The 17,826-nt window shown below is 45.2% G+C and overlaps 1 protein-coding gene across 2 annotated transcripts; it reads left to right on the top strand.

Moving 5' to 3' along the window:
* Positions 1-1,660: 1,660 nt before the first annotated feature.
* Positions 1,661-16,442, top strand: LOC122931083 (ecto-ADP-ribosyltransferase 5-like). Of its 2 annotated transcripts, XM_044285015.1 has the most exons (6): positions 1,661-1,795; positions 1,893-2,024; positions 5,609-5,682; positions 9,687-10,392; positions 15,465-15,497; positions 16,074-16,442. In XM_044285015.1, the coding sequence occupies exons 3-6, from the start codon at positions 5,623-5,625 to the stop codon at positions 16,157-16,159; spliced, it is 885 nt and encodes a 294-aa protein (XP_044140950.1). In that variant the 5' UTR covers positions 1,661-1,795; positions 1,893-2,024; positions 5,609-5,622; the 3' UTR covers positions 16,160-16,442. The 2 variants fall into 2 exon arrangements, with proteins under 2 accessions (XP_044140950.1, XP_044140949.1); XM_044285014.1 differs by having other exon boundaries at positions 1,661-2,024.
* The last annotated feature ends 1,384 nt before the right edge of the window (positions 16,443-17,826 follow it).

Here is a 17,826-nt window from a genome sequence, read left to right as displayed (position 1 = left end):
GGTTGTGCGCCCCTGCTCTAAACTGTCTTCTTACTGCCAACCTGTTTTTTAAGGACATTTTTTGTTAACATGGTTTATCACATCATCTCTGATCAAGGAGATCAATTTATGTTCAGTTTCTAGAAGTCCCACTACAGATTGCTGAATGTCAAGTTGGACTTCTCTTCATCATATCATCCTCAGTCCAACGGACTGGTCGAATTTATTGATCAAGTTCTGGAGAAATATCTGCACCATTTCATCTGTTTTCCTCTAAATCACTGGGATGGGTGCCTTTGCTTCCCTGGCCTGAATTGTCTTCTAACCACCATTACTTATAGGCAAGTCCACTGGCAATTCTCCATTCTATTGTACATCATATATAGACAACTGCAGATTTCACTCCTTCTTTCTGTTTCCTTTGAGGTGCCAGCTGCTGATTCTATGCCCAAGGACTTCCTCCAGATCTGGCTGGACACAAAATTTTGCCTGGTCCAAGTGACTACTCGTATAAAGAGAACATCCATTTGAGAATACACCTACAAGTTTTCTCCTTAGTTTTTGGGTCCTTTTGAAGCAGATCAATCCTTTATTTCAGTAAGTTATGCCTTACTTACATTGTCTCTTTGTATACTCATTTCCTTCCATATTTCATATCTCAAACCACTGTTTCTCAACTTCTACTTCGAGTTTCCAGTCTTTGTCAAGAGGGTTGGAAGCAAATTGTTTTGCTTGGTGCATTGGAAGGTATTTTGCCTGGAGGAAAGCTCTTCTAAGCCTGCTGAAACATCAACATGCCAGATCTTCTCTGAAGATTCCATCTACAGTGTGGACTTTAGAAGAGGACTTATCTCTCCTCTTTCAGCAGACGTGAGCGCCTGATTACTCACCCCTCCTGCTGCATTGCAGTTCCGGCCAACCCTGCCTCCTTCTTCTGCTGGGCTCCATAGGGTGTGTGCACTTTCCCTGGCTTTTAAAGGGCCATCATGTGTATAGGCTAGTCTGTCCTCAGCCTATGACAGCCTTCCTTTGGTATATATGGTACCTTTAGGTTCCTCAAGCGTAGCCTGAGGGCAAATCTGTTCAACGGCACAGAGGGTCCAAACCTGCTGCATTACAAAGATGGCCTCTATTTCCTTGTCTGCATTTTTCTTAGGACTAAAGGAACAAGATGAAGTGGAGGATTTTCTCCCAAGTTTATGAAAGATCAGCTATTGCCAGAGGACAATCCATTTTGTTGAGGGAACAGAACCTCTTGATCTTAACGATTTCATTTGTCTCAAGAAGATCCTGAACTTCCCATCTTGCTGCTAATCTTATGTGTTAATCCCTGATGGAGGCTCCATTCTCACAGATTCTGAAAGTCGCAACTGAGACACTACATTGCTCAGATCTCTTCAGATATGAGCAGCTGAAATTGATATCAAATTGTTCTCTTTCCACTACATTATCTGTTTCGTGTTCCTCCCTGTTTATATATATCTAAAATGCAGCAAGTTAGACGTCAGTGTAGCCAGAGACAGACCAAGTCCAGCTCTAGTATCTACTTGTCTGGTGAGAACCATAACGGAGACAGATTGAGAAATGGGGTCAATGGGTAGAAGTGGACGAATCAGACCTTCATCTTTCCATACATGATCTTGGCGGTGACATTTCCTCTAGGGGAGGCATACAAAGCCCTATTTATAGCAGTAACGTCCCCTTTCTGCTGGACAGCTGCTTACACCCGAACCCACACTCGCTGTCGTCTGCATGACATGGAAATGTGTTTTTGTTATAGTTGATTGACATTTGGTAACTTTTTGCTTCTTTGATGGTCAGTTCCTCTTCTTTTGGTCATTCTGATGTGTAGAAAAAACCCTGGATTTCACAATGTAACTTTACCCTGACATGTCGTGTTTTTCTGACGCCAGCTGTTATATGGAGGCTAATTATAGCGTCTCAGCGACGAGGAGGAAAGTCCTGTCATTGTTATTACCAGCTCGTACAGAGAATCAAAGATCAACAGGGAGTAAGCTGAGGAGATCCCAGCCCCAGACCTAGGGGTAAGTGGTGAAACCACCAGCGGAGCCTCAGTCCTGTCTGCAGCCCTGGCTCTTGTCTGTCATTTCTTCCTCCTGTCTCTTATTTTCCTGGTATCAGTCTGTCTCTCAGACTTCCCCATCATATATATCACCACTGTGGCAGGCGCAGCACTATGAAGTGCCTTTTGCACTGTTGCATTAGAAGAATTTTGATATCTCTGACTTTTAGTCCAACCAGACTGTCTATTACTCTGTAATTCCTCTAGCGCCGTTCTATGGAAACAGTAGGTTTAAAGAGCTCACCACATGCCTGAAATAACTTCTTTATTAACTTCAACTTTTCTTCATATATAACACTGCCGCCTCCGCAGCAGATAGTCCATGTACATAACACGTGTTGAAAAGATATCACAAAATGGCGGTATGCATAAGATGATGGTTCAACTGCTCAATCTTGTCATTCAACATAAAATGGTGGATATATTTCTCTCTTCAGTATCTGTACTCTCACTTTAAGTTATTTAAGCACTTTATGATCTCTTTGAGAGGTATATCTGAGGTCTAACTAATAGTTAACTTGCTGAATTTGGTCGCAATTTGCAATATGCAGTTAACAGTAACTATTTGCAGATTGGTTGAGTATGATCTGGTATGTTGTATGCAATTTGGATTGCAATATGGAATTTGAATTTGGATTGTGAACTTTGTAGTTTGCAATTGAATTTGCAATTGGTGGAACTGTAAGTAAACACACATATAACTGGTTCAGTATACAGTTCTAATCACTATATTAACAGTAGGAACAGGATATAACTGTTTTAAATACCTATTTTGGCCTCTCTGCTTCCATAAAATACAGCTCTTAGTGGAGTGAATCTCTGTTCAGCTTCTCTATCTGGTGAATAATAATTTCTAGCAGCTCCTGCTAGGGAATTTCCCACACAGGCTGTGTGTGAGGCTGGCTGTGATTGGTCTAGACTCCTGCCCAGCAACAACAGTTTAACTGTATGCTTTCTGTTGTTTCTGCTGTGTCATTGAGCTTACCTTACATTATATAATGGATCTTAAAGGCATATTATCTTTTCTGCTTCTGTGAACACAATATATAACTGTTATATGACATCCAAACATGAAGTCACTGTAAATAACTCTGCTTTTGTCTTTAACACACAAACATAAGAATTGTATTAAGGTTATTGGCAGGTCTAGCTGTATAAACACACAAGCTATATTAGCAACCTAGGACAGGTCTTAGCTGGTCAGCTACAACAAGTGTCTAGGACTACACAGTGACAAGTAGCCCTGCAAGATGAACATAGTAAATGTTGCTACTTGCAGGTTGTAACCACATTTGCTGTCATTAGGAACGATGTAGTAGTGACATTGCATGAGACCTATAGTCCCCATGTCTCTCTGTATCATGAATATTATATATATATCTATACAATATATATATTTATGTATTTATGCTGATATGTCGACATCAAATTAGTTTTGTTTAATATCTAGTGGGTCAATATATTTTTATATGCAAAAATACTGTGAGCCAGCCTACATTATTATTTATATATATATATATATACATACACATACAGGTCCTTCTAAAAAAATTAGCATATTGTGATAAAGTTCATTATTTTCTGTAATGTACTGATAAACATTAGACTTTCATATATTTTAGATTCATTACACACAACTGAAGTAGTTCAAGCCTTTTATTGTTTTAATATTGATGATTTTGGCCACAGCTCATGAAAACCCAAAATTCCTATCTAAAAAAATTTGCATATTTTATCCGACCAATAAAAGAAAAGTGTTTTTAATACAAAAAAAGTCAACCTTCAAATAATTATGTTCAGTTCTGCACTCAATACTTGGTCGGGAATCCTTTTGCAGAAATGACTGCTTCAATGCAGCGTGGCATGGAGGCAATCAGCCTGTGGCACTGCTGAGGTGTTATGGAGGCCCAGGAGGCTTCAATGCGGCGTGGCATGGAGGCAATCAGCCTGTGGCACTGCTGAGGTGTTATGGAGGCCCAGGATGCTGCAATGCGGCGTGGCATGGAGGCAATCAGCCTGTGGCACTGCTGAGGTGTTATGGAGGCCCAGGATGCTTCACTGCGGCGTGGCATGGAGGCAATCAGCCTGCGGCACTGCTGAGGTGTTATGGAGGCCCAGGAGGCTTCAATGCGGCGTGGCATGGAGGCAATCAGCCTGTGGCACTGCTGAGGTGTTATGGAGGCCCAGGAGGCTTCAATGTGGCGTGGCATGGAGGCAATCAGCCTGTGGCACTGCTGAGGTGTTATGGAGGCCCAGGATGCTTCGATAGCGGCCTTAAGCTCATCCAGAGTGTTGGGTCTTGCGTCTCTCAACTTTCTCTTCCCAATATCCCACAGATTCTCTATGGGGTTCAGGTCAGGAGAGTTGGCAGGCCAATTGAGCCCAGTAATACCATGGTCAGTAAACCATTTACCAGTGGTGTTGGCACTGTGAGCAGGTGCCAGGTCGTGCTGAAAAATGACATCTTCATCTCCATAAAGCTTTTCAGCAGATGGAAGCATGAAGTGCTCCAAAATCTCCTGATAGCGGCTGCATTGACCCTGCCCTTGATAAAACACAGTGGACCAACACCAGCAGCTGATATGGCACCCCAGACCATCACTGACTGTGGGTACTTGACACTGGACTTCGGGCATTTTGGCATTTCCCTCTCCCCAGTCTTCCTCCAGACTCTGGCACCTTGAATGACAATGCAAAATTTGCTTTCATCCGAAAAAAGTACTTTGGACCACTGAGCAACAGTCCAGTGCTGCTTCTCTGTAGCCCAGGTCAGGCGCTTCTGCCGGCGTTTCTGGTTCAAAAGTGGCTTGACCTGGGGAATGCGGCACCTGTAGCCCATTTCCTGCACACGCCTGTACACGGGGGCTCTGGATGTTTCTACTCCAGACTCAGTCCACTGCTTCCGCAGGTCCCCCAAGGTCTGGAATCGGTCCTTCTCCACAATCTTCCTCAGGGTCCGGTCACCTCTTCTCGTTGTGCAGCGTTTTCGGCCACACTTTTTCCTTCCCACAGACTTCCCACTGAGGTGCCTTGATACAGCACTCTGGGAACAGCCTATTCGGTCAGACATGTCTTTCTGTGTCTTACCCTCTTGCTTGAGGCTGTCAATGATGGCCTTCTGGACAGCAGTCAGGTCGGCAGTCTTACCCATGATTGCGGTTTATGAGTAATGAACCCGGCTGGGAGTTTTTAAAAGCCTCAGGAATCTTTTGCAGGTGTTTAGAGTTAATTAGATTCAGATGATTAGGTTAATAGCTCGTTTAGAGAACCTTTTCATGATATGCAAATTTTTTAGATAGGAATTTTGGGGTTTTCATGAGCTGTATGCCAAAATCATCAATATTAAAACAATAAAAGGCTTGAACTACTTCAGTTGTGTGTAATGAATCTAAAATATAGGAAAGTCTAATGTTTATCAGTACATTACAGAAAATAATGAACTTTATCACAATATGCTAATTTTTTTTGAAGGCCCTGTATATATATATATATATATCTGTACATTCTCTTGATTAGATTTTTGGTGACTCCATGTGTTTCTTGTAGGTTCTCATCCAGCCATGACTCGTCCTCCGCTGCTCTTCTTCTGCTTCTGGCTGGCTTTCCTCATAACTGATCAGGTATGATAATAGTATTAGGATTTGTCAGACTTCTTTCATCACTAATGAGTATGATGGAGTCGTCTTTGTGAAAGGAGCCTATTGTTCTGTGTAATATTGGGCAGGACTCCGTTGTTGCATTAGGTGGTGGATTCACACAGACCTTTGCTACACGACAGTGAGATTTTGTTTTACCTTGTGTCCATCTATTTTGAAGCCTTCTTTGCCTCTAGAAATGAGCAAATGGATTCATACAAGTCGATTCGTCTCATCAACCAGAGTTCTACACCTATGAAGGGCTGTCCCCGCTGCTGGAGATGCCGTCCCTGCTGCTTGATTGACAGGGCCAAATATATATCGGCCGTCCCTGACCAGTGCTGATGCTCTGAGTAGAGGCGCAAGCGCAGAGCCTCTTCTACTGGAGAGTGACTGTGCATGCGCCACTACAGTTATTGCAAATGACCACATTCCATGGTTGCATGGTGGATGTTTGCTGTGTAGAACAGCAGGCACCCATTGGCTGTAGCACCATTGCAGCTCCAGAGTGGGCACTGCCTTTAAAGACCCGACATCCACCATGCATATACGGAAGATATTAGAAAAGGGTGAAAAGGGTTTTCCAGGATTTTTTTTTTTACAGATGACCTATCCTCTTGATAGTTCATCAGTATCTGATCGGTGGGGGTCTGACACCCGGGACCCCCGCCAATCAGCTGTTTCAGAAGGCTCCTTTCTTGAAGCTTCCCAAGTTCATAGTATGGCGGCCGTGCTTGGTATTGTTCACTTCAATGGGGCTGAGCTGCTCCCAGGCCATGTGACTGATGAACGTGTCGTCACTCGCCCTAGAAAAAGGAGAGAAAAGGCTGCGACACTCACAGGAGCGCTGCTGACTTCTCAAGCAGATGATCGGTGGGGGAAACGGGTGGATAGGTCATCAGTACGATAGGTCATCAGTAAGAAAATCTTGGAAACCCATTTAAGGCCCAAAATTGTCTGGTCATGGTTAAACACACTTACTACACACACAGACATATGTAACACATATACTCAGGTACACATGTGCCCTTTCACTACATCTAGACTGGATTTCTGGTGGACTTTGGTCCTATCAGACATCTGAGTCTGGTGCACCGTCCATAGCTATGCCCTTTATATGAATGATCTGCATGCATCGGCTTACAGACAACAAAAGCCTTCATATCCATCGAGGCAGCCTGACTCCATCACAAAGATCCCTTTGTCTTTGCCAGTAACAGGGTTTGGTGATATTTCTGTAGTATTTACTGCAAAACGTCTGCAGCAAAGGCGTGCGCAGCCTATTGCATTAGGGTGTGCACCCTAAAGCACAAACACATATGCCGCGCTCGTGTGTATATATGTATATATGATATACACGCGCACACACACATATATATATATACACAAATACACTCTGCATACATACAGACCCGCACTATCAATATAATGAAGGGAGACTAAATAATTTTTAAACTTATTCGTATTTTTCGCCCTATAAGGTGCTCCGGCCCATAACACGCACCTAGGTTTTAGAGGGGGACAATAAGAAAAAAATATTTTTTATTACACCTGAGGTCAGACCACCAATCAGACCCCCAGTGATAATCCGACCTCAGCTGACAGCCCCAATAAGACCCCCAATGTTAATAAGACCCCAGTAAGACTTCAGATCAGACCCCAATGTGAATTACCCCCAATCAGACCTCAGATAAGAGCCCCAGTGCGTCATATCAGCCTCCAGTGCCTCATATCAGCCCTCAGTGCCCCTCTTCAGCCCCCCAGCAGCCTCTTTTTAGCCCCCCAGTGCCTCATAGCAGCCCCAGTGCCTCATATCAGCACCCAATGCCCCTCTTCAGCCCCCCAGTGCCTCATATCAGCTCCCAATGCCCCTCTTCAGCCCCCCAGTGCCTCATATCAGCTCCTAGTGCTTCATATCAGTCCCTAGTGCCCCTCTTCAGACCCCCAGCAGCATCTCTTCTGCCCCCAGTGCCTTATATCAGCCCGCAGTGCCCCTCTTCAGCACCCTAGTGCCTCTCTTCAGCCCCCCAGTGCCCCTTTTCAGCCCCCCAGTGCCTCATATCAGCCCCCAATGCCTCATATCAGGCCCCAATGCCTCATATCAGGCCCCAATGCCCCTGTTCAGCCTCCAGTGCCTCATATCAGCCCCCAATGCCCCTCTTCAGCCCCCCAGTGCCTCATATCAGCCCCCAGTGCCCCTCTTCAGCCCCCCAGCAGCCTCTCTTTAGCCCCCAGTGCCTCATATCAGCCCCCAGTGCCCCTCTTCAGCCCCCTAGTGCCCCTCTTCAGCCACCCAGTGCCCCCCCTCAGCCCCCAGAAGCTTCTCTTCAGCCCCCCAGTGCCTCATATCAGGCCCCAATGCCCCTGTTCAGCCCCCAGTGCCTCATATCAGCCCCCAATGCCCCTTTTCGCCCCCCAGTGCCTCATATCAGCCCCCAGTGCCTCATATCAGCCCCCAGTGCCCCTCTTCAGCCCCCCAGCAGCCTCTCTTTATCCCCCAGTGCCTCATATCAGCCCCCAGTGCCCCTCTTCAGCCCCCTAGTGCCCCTCTTCAGCCACCCAGTGCCCCTCCTCAGCCCCCAGAAGCCTCTCTTCAGCCCCCCAGTGCCTAATATCAGCCCACACTGCCCCTCTTAAGCCCCTCAGTGCCCCACTTCAGCCCCCCAGCAGCCTCTCTTCAGCCCCTAGTAACCTCTCTTCAGCCAGCAGTGCCTCATATCACCCCCCAATGCCCCTCTTCAGCCCCCCAGTGCCTCATATAAGCCCCCAGTGCCCCTCTTCAGCCCCCCAGCAGCCTTTCTTCAGCCCCCAGTGCCTCATATCAGCCCCCCGACACCCTCTCTCCAGCCCACATTGCCTCCATCAGCCCCCCCCCAAAAAAAACAAAAAAACACTTACCGTTCCTGCTCCGGATGCTGCCGCTCCTCACCGCCCCCACTCGGTAATCCTCTTGTACAGTCTGCTGTGTCAGCACGCACAGGCCTCACACTGTGTGCAGCCTTCACAGTGGATCGCCGAGGACCAGGAAGGAAGAGGTGAGTATAGCGCCTTCAGCGCTTCCCGGCCCTGACAGAACCTCGAGTCGGCTTGATTAGGGTGTGCCTAGGCACACCCGACACACCCCGTGTGCACGCCTATGGTCTGCTGATGCTTAAAGGAAAACTAAATGTAGAGAATCTGATTGTCATTAGAGTCTCTGATTTCAGTCGAAGCTGTGTCCCAGGAGATCAGCCCCCTCTCTTCTCATACCACAAAGCTCTGTCTGACTGTTAGGCACTTGATTTTAGCAGGAGCCCACCCCCATTGTTGTTTGCAATAGCAGACCAGAAAACAGTAATTACCGCCCCATGAATTAGTCAAAAATTATCGCCTGTGTTCTCTGAAAGATTCCTACAAGGTGGTAGACTGAAAAATACTTGGGGGAAAGGGGGAGTTAAATCTATTATCCCAAATTAAAAAAAGTTTTGGATTTCCTGTTTCGATCTAAAAATGCATGCCTTGGGCTTGTGATTTGGTTTGCATTGCTGGGTTCTAAGGAGCACTTTGCTCCACTCTCCAGTATGTGCCATGCCAGCTGCAGGTCTTCTGTAGGCAGAACATGGACCTAAAGAGGTCTACGTGGTCGGATGCAGGCTGCACAAGCTACAGGCCTCAAGAGAATTATCGTCAAAACATCCAGACAAAGGGTAGCAAAGGGCTAAGGAACAACAGGTATGGCACTATATGGGACTACTGAAACACTGTTTGGCACTACATGGCTACAGATAGAGATATCTACTTGGTCCTTGTGCAAAATCTATAACAGCCACAAATGTCTTACTTCTTATGCAGCAGAGGAGTCTTTAAGCCCCATCAATTACCAGGACCCCAATGTGACTGCTGTACCCCCTATAGTTATACACCAGGCTAGCACTGGGGGGTCACTGTGATGAGGTCTTTATGATGGTGCTGTTGATGGACCCACTTTATGTCTTTTCCTGCCTTCTCAGGTCTTCTGCCTGCGAGTGCATCTGGAAATGTATGAGGATTCATTGGACGATCAGTACATTGGATGTCTGGACAAAATGGAGTCCATAGCTCCAGAATTACTGAAGAAGGAACGAGAGTTGAGACCAGACCTGGATGTCGCTTGGAATACCTCATCTGCAGCATGGAATGAAAAGAAATCTTCTGTGGGACACCTTCCTGATGGTTTTAAGGATGAATATGGGGTTGCCTTATTATTATATACCTATATGGATTTACCTTTGTACAAGGAATTAAACAGAGGTGTCCGGGAATATGGACAACGTCCCGACTCCTTCATGTTCCACTCATGGCATTTCTATCTTACCAGAGCTCTCAGTTTGCTTCGAGCTGGCTGTGATGGGAATCCATGGTCTACATACAGAGGAACCAGTACGGTCCAGTTTGAGCCGCCATCTGACCCTCAAGCTACTATAAGACTTAGCCAGTTTTCTTCCAGCTCTGCTGATATCAAGCAGGCCCAGCAATTTGGCCAAGCATCATTCTTCAATATTACCACGTGTTTCGGGGCAGATATAGAAAAATTCTCACACTACCCATCCCAGAAGGAGGTGCTCATACCTGTCGATGAAGTGTTTCATGTCACCAAGTACATTAAGGAGGGGAACAGGCTCATCCTCAAGACCACTAATAGGAGGTGCAGTTTTTACAACTGTGCCTACTTGGGGGGTAAGTCTCAAGATATTTCTTCATGTGGAGAGTGTCAGAACAGGTGTTGGGGGTCTTATAGGCCATTCAATGCTCCTTGGGAAAAGGGATATGCAGATTAGGTCTCTTCCAAGAAAGCTGACGGTAATGCTACCAAGTAGAGGTAGCTAGCCTATAATCAATGGCCAACCCATTACACAGGCTTCGTAACATGGCTAAGGATAACGTGGCAGATGACGGTAAGGAGGCAGGATGCAAGAAGTATAATGTTCATACGATACTGAGATCTCATGAGAAATGCGTCAGTTTACTATATCTGTTCTGGCAAGATTTTGGCACCTGGTTCATCTCAGCATCTGGATCACACAGAAGCTGCTATAACTGTAGTTATGCCCATTAGTGAGGTTTCAATATACATATTTAGCTTTGAAGCAAATCTCCATCTTAAATCATCTCTTCACTTTAGGACAAAAGCTCTTTGCTGATGAATGATAGCAGTCTAAGGTTTGTTTTTCTGATAGGGAGCACCAAATTCCCTGAATATACAGTATGTTACATGAATAAATTATAGGTACCAGCAGCCAGCCTACCGCATACAGATACATACAGTCACCACTAGGGGGAGATCAGTAGCCTACTGCATACAGATATATACAGTCACCACTAGGGTGAGATCAGGAGCCTACTGCATACAGATATACACAGTCACCACTAGGGTGAGATCAGTAGACTACTGCATACAGATATATACCGTCACCACCAGAGGGAGATCAGAAGCCTACTGCATACAGATATATACAGTCACCACTAGGGGGAGATCGGGAGCCTACCGCATACAGATATATACAGTCACCACTAGGGTGAGATCAGGAGCCTACTGCATACAGATATATACCGTCACCACCAGAGGGAGCTCAGAAGCCTACTGCATACAGATATATACTGTCACCACTAGAGGGAGCTCAGGAGCCTACCGCATACAGATATATACAGTCACCACTAGGGGAGATCAGGAGCCTACCGCATACAGATATATACAGTCACCACTAGGGGAGATCAGGAGCCTACCGCATACAGATATATACAGTCACCACTAGGGTGAGATCAGGAGCCTACCGCATACAGATATATACAGTCACCACTAGGGGGAGATCAGGTGCCTACCGCATACAGATATATACAGTCACCACTAGGGGGAGATCAGGTGCCTACTGCATACAGATATATAGATTCACCACTAGAGGGAGCTCTGGAGCCTACTGCATACAGATATATACAGTCACCACTAAAGGGAGATCAGAAGCCTACTGCATACAGATATATACAGTCACCACTAAAGGGAGATCAGAAGCCTACCGCATACAGATATATACAGTCACCACTCTGGTGAGATCAGGAGCCTACTGCATACAGATATATACAGTCACCACTAGGGGAGATCAGGAGCCTACCGCATACAGATATATACAGTCACCACTAGGGGAGATCAGGAGCCTACCGCATACAGATATATACAGTCACCACTAGGGTGAGATCAGGAGCCTACCGCATACAGATATATACAGTCACCACTAGGGGGAGATCAGGTGCCTACCGCATACAGATATATACAGTCACCACTAGAGGGAGCTCCGGAGCCTACTGCATACAGATATATACAGTCACCACTAAAGGGAGATCAGAAGCCTACTGCATACAGATATATACAGCCACCACTAGAGGGAGATCAGGAGATTACTACATACAGATATGTTCAGACTCCACTAGAGGGAGCTCAGGAGATTACTGCATACAGATATATACAGTCACCACTAGAGGGAACTCCAGAGCCTACTGCATACAGATATATACAGCCACCACTAGAGGGAGATCAGGAGATTACTACATACAGATATGTTCAGACTCCACTAGAGGGAGCTCAGGAGATTACTACATACAGATATATACAGCCACCACTAGAGGGAGATCAGGAGATTACTACATACAGATATGTTCAGACACCACTAGAGGGAGCTCAGGAGATTACTACATACAGATATATACAGTCACCACTAGAGAGAGCTCAGGAGATTACTACATACAGATATATACAGTCACCACTAGAGGGAGCTCGGGAGATTACTACATACAGATATATACAGACACCACTAGAGGGAGCTCAGGAGATTACTACATACAGATATATACAGCCACCACTAGGGGGAGCTCAGGAGATTACTACATACAGATATATACAGCAACCACTAGAGGGAGCTCAGGAGATTACTACATACAGATATATACAGCCACCACTAGAGGGAGCTCAGGAGATTACTACATACAGATATATACAGCCACCACTAGAGGGAGCTCAGGAGATTACTACATACAGATATATACAGTCACCACTAGAGGGAGATCGGGAGATTACTACATACAGATATATACAGTCACCACTAGCAGGAGATCAGGAGCCTATTGCATACAGATATATACAGCCACCACTAGAGGGAGATCGGGAGATTACTACATACAGATATACAGTACAGACCAAAAGTTTGGACACTTTCTCATTCTAAGAGTTTTCTTTATTTTCATGACTTTGAAAATTGTAGATTCACACTGAAGGCATCACAGCTATGAATTAACACATGTGGAATTATATACATAACAAAAAAGTGTGAAACAACTGAAAATATGTCATATTCTAGGTTCTTCAAAGTAGCCACCTTTTGATTTGATTACTGCTTTGCACACTCTTGGCATTCTCTTGATGAGCTTCAAGAGGTAGTCACCTGAAATGGTCTTCCGACAGTCTTGAAGGAGTTCCCAGAGATGCCTAGCACTTGTTGGCCCTTTTGCCTTCACTCTGCGGTCCAGCTCACCCCAAACCATCTCGATTGGGTTCAGGTCCGGTGACTGTGGAGGCCAGGTCATCTGGCGCAGCACCCCATCACTCTCCTTCATGGTCAAATAGCCCTTACACAGCCTGGAGGTGTTTGGGGTCATTGTCCTTTTGAAAAATAAATGATGGTCCAACTAAACGCAAACCGGATGGAATAGCATGCCGCTGCAAGATGCTGTGGTAGCCATGCTGGTTCAGTATGCCTTCAATTTTGAATAAATCCCCAACAGTGTCACCAGCAAAGCACCCCCACACCATCACACTTCCTCCTCCATGCTTCACGGTGGGAACCAGGCATGTAGAGTCCATCCTTTCACCTTTTCTGCGTCGCACAAAGACACGGTGGTTGGAACCAAAGATCTCAAATTTGGACTCATCAGACCAAAGCACAGATTTCCACTGGTCTAATGTCCATTCCTTGTGTTCTTTAGCCCAAACAAGTCTCTTCTGCTTGTTGCCCGTCCTTAGCAGTGGTTTCCTAGCAGATATTCTACCATGAAGGCCTGATTCACACAGTCTCCTCTTAACAGTTGTTCTAGAGATGTGTCTGCTGCTAGAACTCTGGGTGGCATTGACCTGGTCTCTAATCTGAGCTGCTGTTAACCTGCGATTTCTGAGGCTGGTGACTCGGATGAACTTATCCTCCGCAGCAGAGGTGACTCTTGGTCTTCCTTTCCTGGGGCGGTCCGCATGTGAGCCAGTTTCTTTGTAGCGCTTGATGGTTTTTGTGACTGCACTTGGGGACACTTTCAAAGTTTTCCCAATTTTTCGGACTGACTGACCTTCATTTCTTAAAGTAATGATGGCCACTCGTTTTTCTTTACTTAGCTGCTTTTTTCTTGCCATAATACAAATTCTAACAGTCTATTCAGTAGGACTATCAGCTGTGTATCCACCTGACTTCTCCACAACGCAACTCATGGTCCCAACCCCATTTATAAGGCAAGAAATCCCACTTATTAAACCTGACAGGGCACACCTGTGAAGTGAAGACCATTTCAGGTGACTACCTCTTGAAGCTCTTCAAGAGAATGACAAGAGTGTGCAAAGCAGTAATCAAAGCAAAAGGTGGCTACTTTGAAGAACCAGAATATGACATATTTTCAGTTGTTTCACACTTTTTTGTTATATATATAATTCCACATGTGTTAATTCATAGTTTTGATGCAGTGTGAATCTACAATTTTCATAGTCATGAAAATAAAGAAAACTCTAAATGAGAAGGTGTCCAAACTTTTGGTCTGTACTGTATACAGCCACCATTAAGAGGAGCTGAGAAGCTTACTGCATACAGATAAATACAACCATTTTGGGAACATGTTCTGTAGATGGGACTGGGTTCCAGAGCTGAGAGTCGCAGCCATCTGACATTGATGGAATATTTTAGGGATATGGCATCAATGTCCCAGATGGGAATTCCCTTTCGATGTATATATCTGTATGCATTGGGGTCCAGAACTCCCTCTAGTGGTGGCAGCAAGGGTCAGTTTATGTCTATGCAGGGCATTTGGAGGTCCTTACAGCTAGTTGCCGTAAAGATGTGGAATAAACAGCACAGAATTATGGATCTATATGGATGAAAAAATAAGAAGGGTAAATCTTCAGCCTTGAAAACCATAACCACCATTGTCCAAGGTCCACATATGACCTGATGTGTCATAGACACCGCTTCACTTTTCTTATTGTTTCCATTTCAATACAAAAAGTATATTAATTAGTAGTGGATTATTGCAGGACTTTCTTCCCTTTCTGTGGATGGGCAGCAACTCACAAGATTCAGACAAGCAACTGCATCTCACAGGAGGCTTTACAATTAGCTCTTGTTAAACCCTTCCTGCCCCACCTAGAAAATAGTCCCTCAGCTATGACTCCAGTGATACCTATGGCATATAACGCCCCCACACCTCTCTTCTCCCCTGTCTACAGAGAGATGTAGTTGTAGCCATATATATTTCTATAGATTTTAGTAGTAGGGATGAATGAATGAAAGGTCTCTTTGATATCACTATGCCATCACTGAGGGGAGCAGGGAAGCCACTGAGCATGTCTGTCCACCACTGAATGCAGGAGAAGGCGGTCCGGAAGAATAAACAGCAGGGGGCGCTACCAGAGAGGAAAATGGAATGTACATAAAACAAACTAAAGTATTTTATTGCATTTATATTGTAATAATAGGAATGAAGGTCATTTGTTTCTTTTGTATTTTCAGGGAGCAAAAGGCGCAGCTGCATCTATAACTCAGGTGAGGATTGAGCTCTGTAGCAGAAAAACGGAGCTCCAGACCCTAAAGATGTATTATGACGTTATGGTGGTCGTACAGTCTAGAAAACGCATCCATACACCCTATTAGTGAATTCTGAGCTTATTGAAGGGTCCGATCATCAGGATACTCAACTCCTGACCAGAGATGCAGCTTTCTGGAGGACTGGTCCTGTCCTATACTACCCAGTCAACTCATTGATTGGAATGGACACTGTGCAATACTCCATCTCCCCTGTGGGGGAGCTGCAGGCAAAATTATTTCTTACTTCCAGATTACAGCTGCTCACTAGGGAAAACTTAGTGGTCATTTTATCTTCAAGGTATCCTTCTAACAGGTAGGGGTGGTCCAAAACAGAGAGCTCCTACAATAATTGCAAACTTTAGACTTTGACATAATATAAAAAAACTAAATAAAATTGTGGACATGCTCATTAAGGGCTGTAGGAACTCAATTCACTCATACCATAAACTACAAAAAGAATATCATTAGACAGATTGTCCGACAAAAATTATATTCTGAATTATTTGGTTTATGTTTTTTTCCTTTACCCTCCAGCTCCAAGTACGGTGAAGTTCTATGAAGCAGTGACTGTGCCCCTGCTGGTTGCTATGTGTACTGCAATCTTTTCAGTTACAAGATGAAGCCACAGTTGGGATACCTTGACCATCAGTAGGAAGATGTGAGATCACGAGTGGTGGTCAGTAGTGGTCACCTGGGGATGATGGACTTTAATCTGAAGGACACTTGATGATAGAGACTGATCGATATCTGAGGAACATGTCAACCAATATCCCCGCTTGTTTCCAATTTGATAAACTGAATGTATGGAGACGTGGAAATGTATTCATGCCCTTAGGGGCGTATTTACACATCACATTTTTTCGCAGGGTACGGTGTTCTTCAAGTACATTTTCAGTCACGCAATTTATAGTTTGTCAGATGATTTATTTTAATTAATGTCTGATGTTTAGCGCCCCCAGCAATGACTGCAGTCACAGGAAGTGCAACCACGACCAAGTCCAGAAGGGACATTACTACTGTATAAGGGGACATAACTACTGCTTGAGGGCCCACAGGGGGTGTTAGTATTGTATGGGCCCCAAAGGATGGCATTAGTATTGTGAGGGGTACAAAGGGAGGCATTGTCAGATAGGGAGACTAAAGTGGGCAGTATAGTGCGTGGGGCCCAAAGGGAGGTACCTATTACTGTGTAGGGCACCAAGGGGCATCATAACTGGCACACTATGACTGGAGTGTACATGTGGGGATAATGGTCCAAAATTCCTCCTCAACACAGTGAAAATCCTATCTGCAGTTCCAGGATATTTGGTAGAGGTGCCTGCCGCTAAAACTGGATCTAAATGTTCTTAATGTTGGGGTTCACTTACTTTCTCTCCCTGGATTGTGAAGGTTTAGCGGTATAACCGTGTGCTATTACTTACATCGTGCGAATCACATAACAATCAGATCACGGTTTATCAGTAATGAATGCAGGAATCCAGGTCACACCAAAGGGTTCACTTACTTTTTCCTGTAAACGGTAGGCTTCCATACAGTCCTCAGTCACAGTATACTATGGACGTATACACCTGTAGACCCCAAGCCAGGGTGAAGAGGTGATGCCATATGGGTGATCCCGCAGTGTGGTGCCCCCACCACCGTCTTGTGTAGGACTGTGGTGTCACATTGTGTAGTGGATGTCTTTCATCTTCTCCGGCCGCTGATTTGTCTTTTCTGTCCTTAGTATAGGACTAATGTGTCCCAGGTGACATGATGTGTTATTACGGTGTCAGCTGTAACACTGATTACATCATACCAGTCTTTATTACCCGGTCATCCAGAGAACCAGCAGCTGAGGAGACACCAGGGCACAAGGTCCAGGAGCAAGTGGGGAACCACCAGTAGAAGCTCCACTCTCTGAGGACCCTCAGTACTGTGTCTATTGCTTTCTGCAGCCCTGACTCTTTTTCTTACTGTCTCTTCTCCCTCTTGTCTGTCACTTATCCTTCCTTTCTGTCTCTTCTCCCTCCTGTCTGTCTCTTATCCTTCCCTTCTGTCTCTTCTCCCTCTTGTCTGTCTCTTATCCTTCCCTTCTGTCTCTTCTCCCTCTTGTCTGTCTCTTATCCTTCCTTTCTGTCTCTTCTCCCTCTTGTCTGTCTCTTATCATTCCCTTCTGTCTCTTCTCCCTCTTGTCTGTCCCTTATCCTTCCCTTCTGTCTCTTCTCCCACTTGTCTTTCTCTCAACCTTCCCTTCTGTCTCTTTTCCCTCTTGTCTGTCTCTTATCCTTCCTATCTGTTCTTCCTCTTG

This window comes from Bufo gargarizans, chromosome 3 (genome assembly GCF_014858855.1).
Source record: "Bufo gargarizans isolate SCDJY-AF-19 chromosome 3, ASM1485885v1, whole genome shotgun sequence".
Classification (NCBI taxonomy): Eukaryota; Metazoa; Chordata; class Amphibia; order Anura; family Bufonidae; genus Bufo; species Bufo gargarizans.
The sequence above is the reverse complement of the archived record's forward strand: the minus strand, read 5'-3'. Positions and strand labels throughout refer to the sequence as shown.

What these genes read in the sequence shown, in the direction of transcription:
- LOC122931083 (XM_044285015.1), top strand. Translation starts at nt 5,623, where the DNA reads ATGACTCGTCCTCCGCTGCTCTTCTTCTGCTTCTGGCTGGCTTTCCTC. An exon ending in CTTTCCTCATAACTGATCAG is followed by an intron (nt 5,683 to 9,686) that starts GTATGATAATAG and finishes CTGCCTTCTCAG; the next exon opens with GTCTTCTGCCTGCGAGTGCA. An exon ending in CAGCTGCATCTATAACTCAG is followed by an intron (nt 15,498 to 16,073) that starts GTGAGGATTGAG and finishes TTTACCCTCCAG; the next exon opens with CTCCAAGTACGGTGAAGTTC.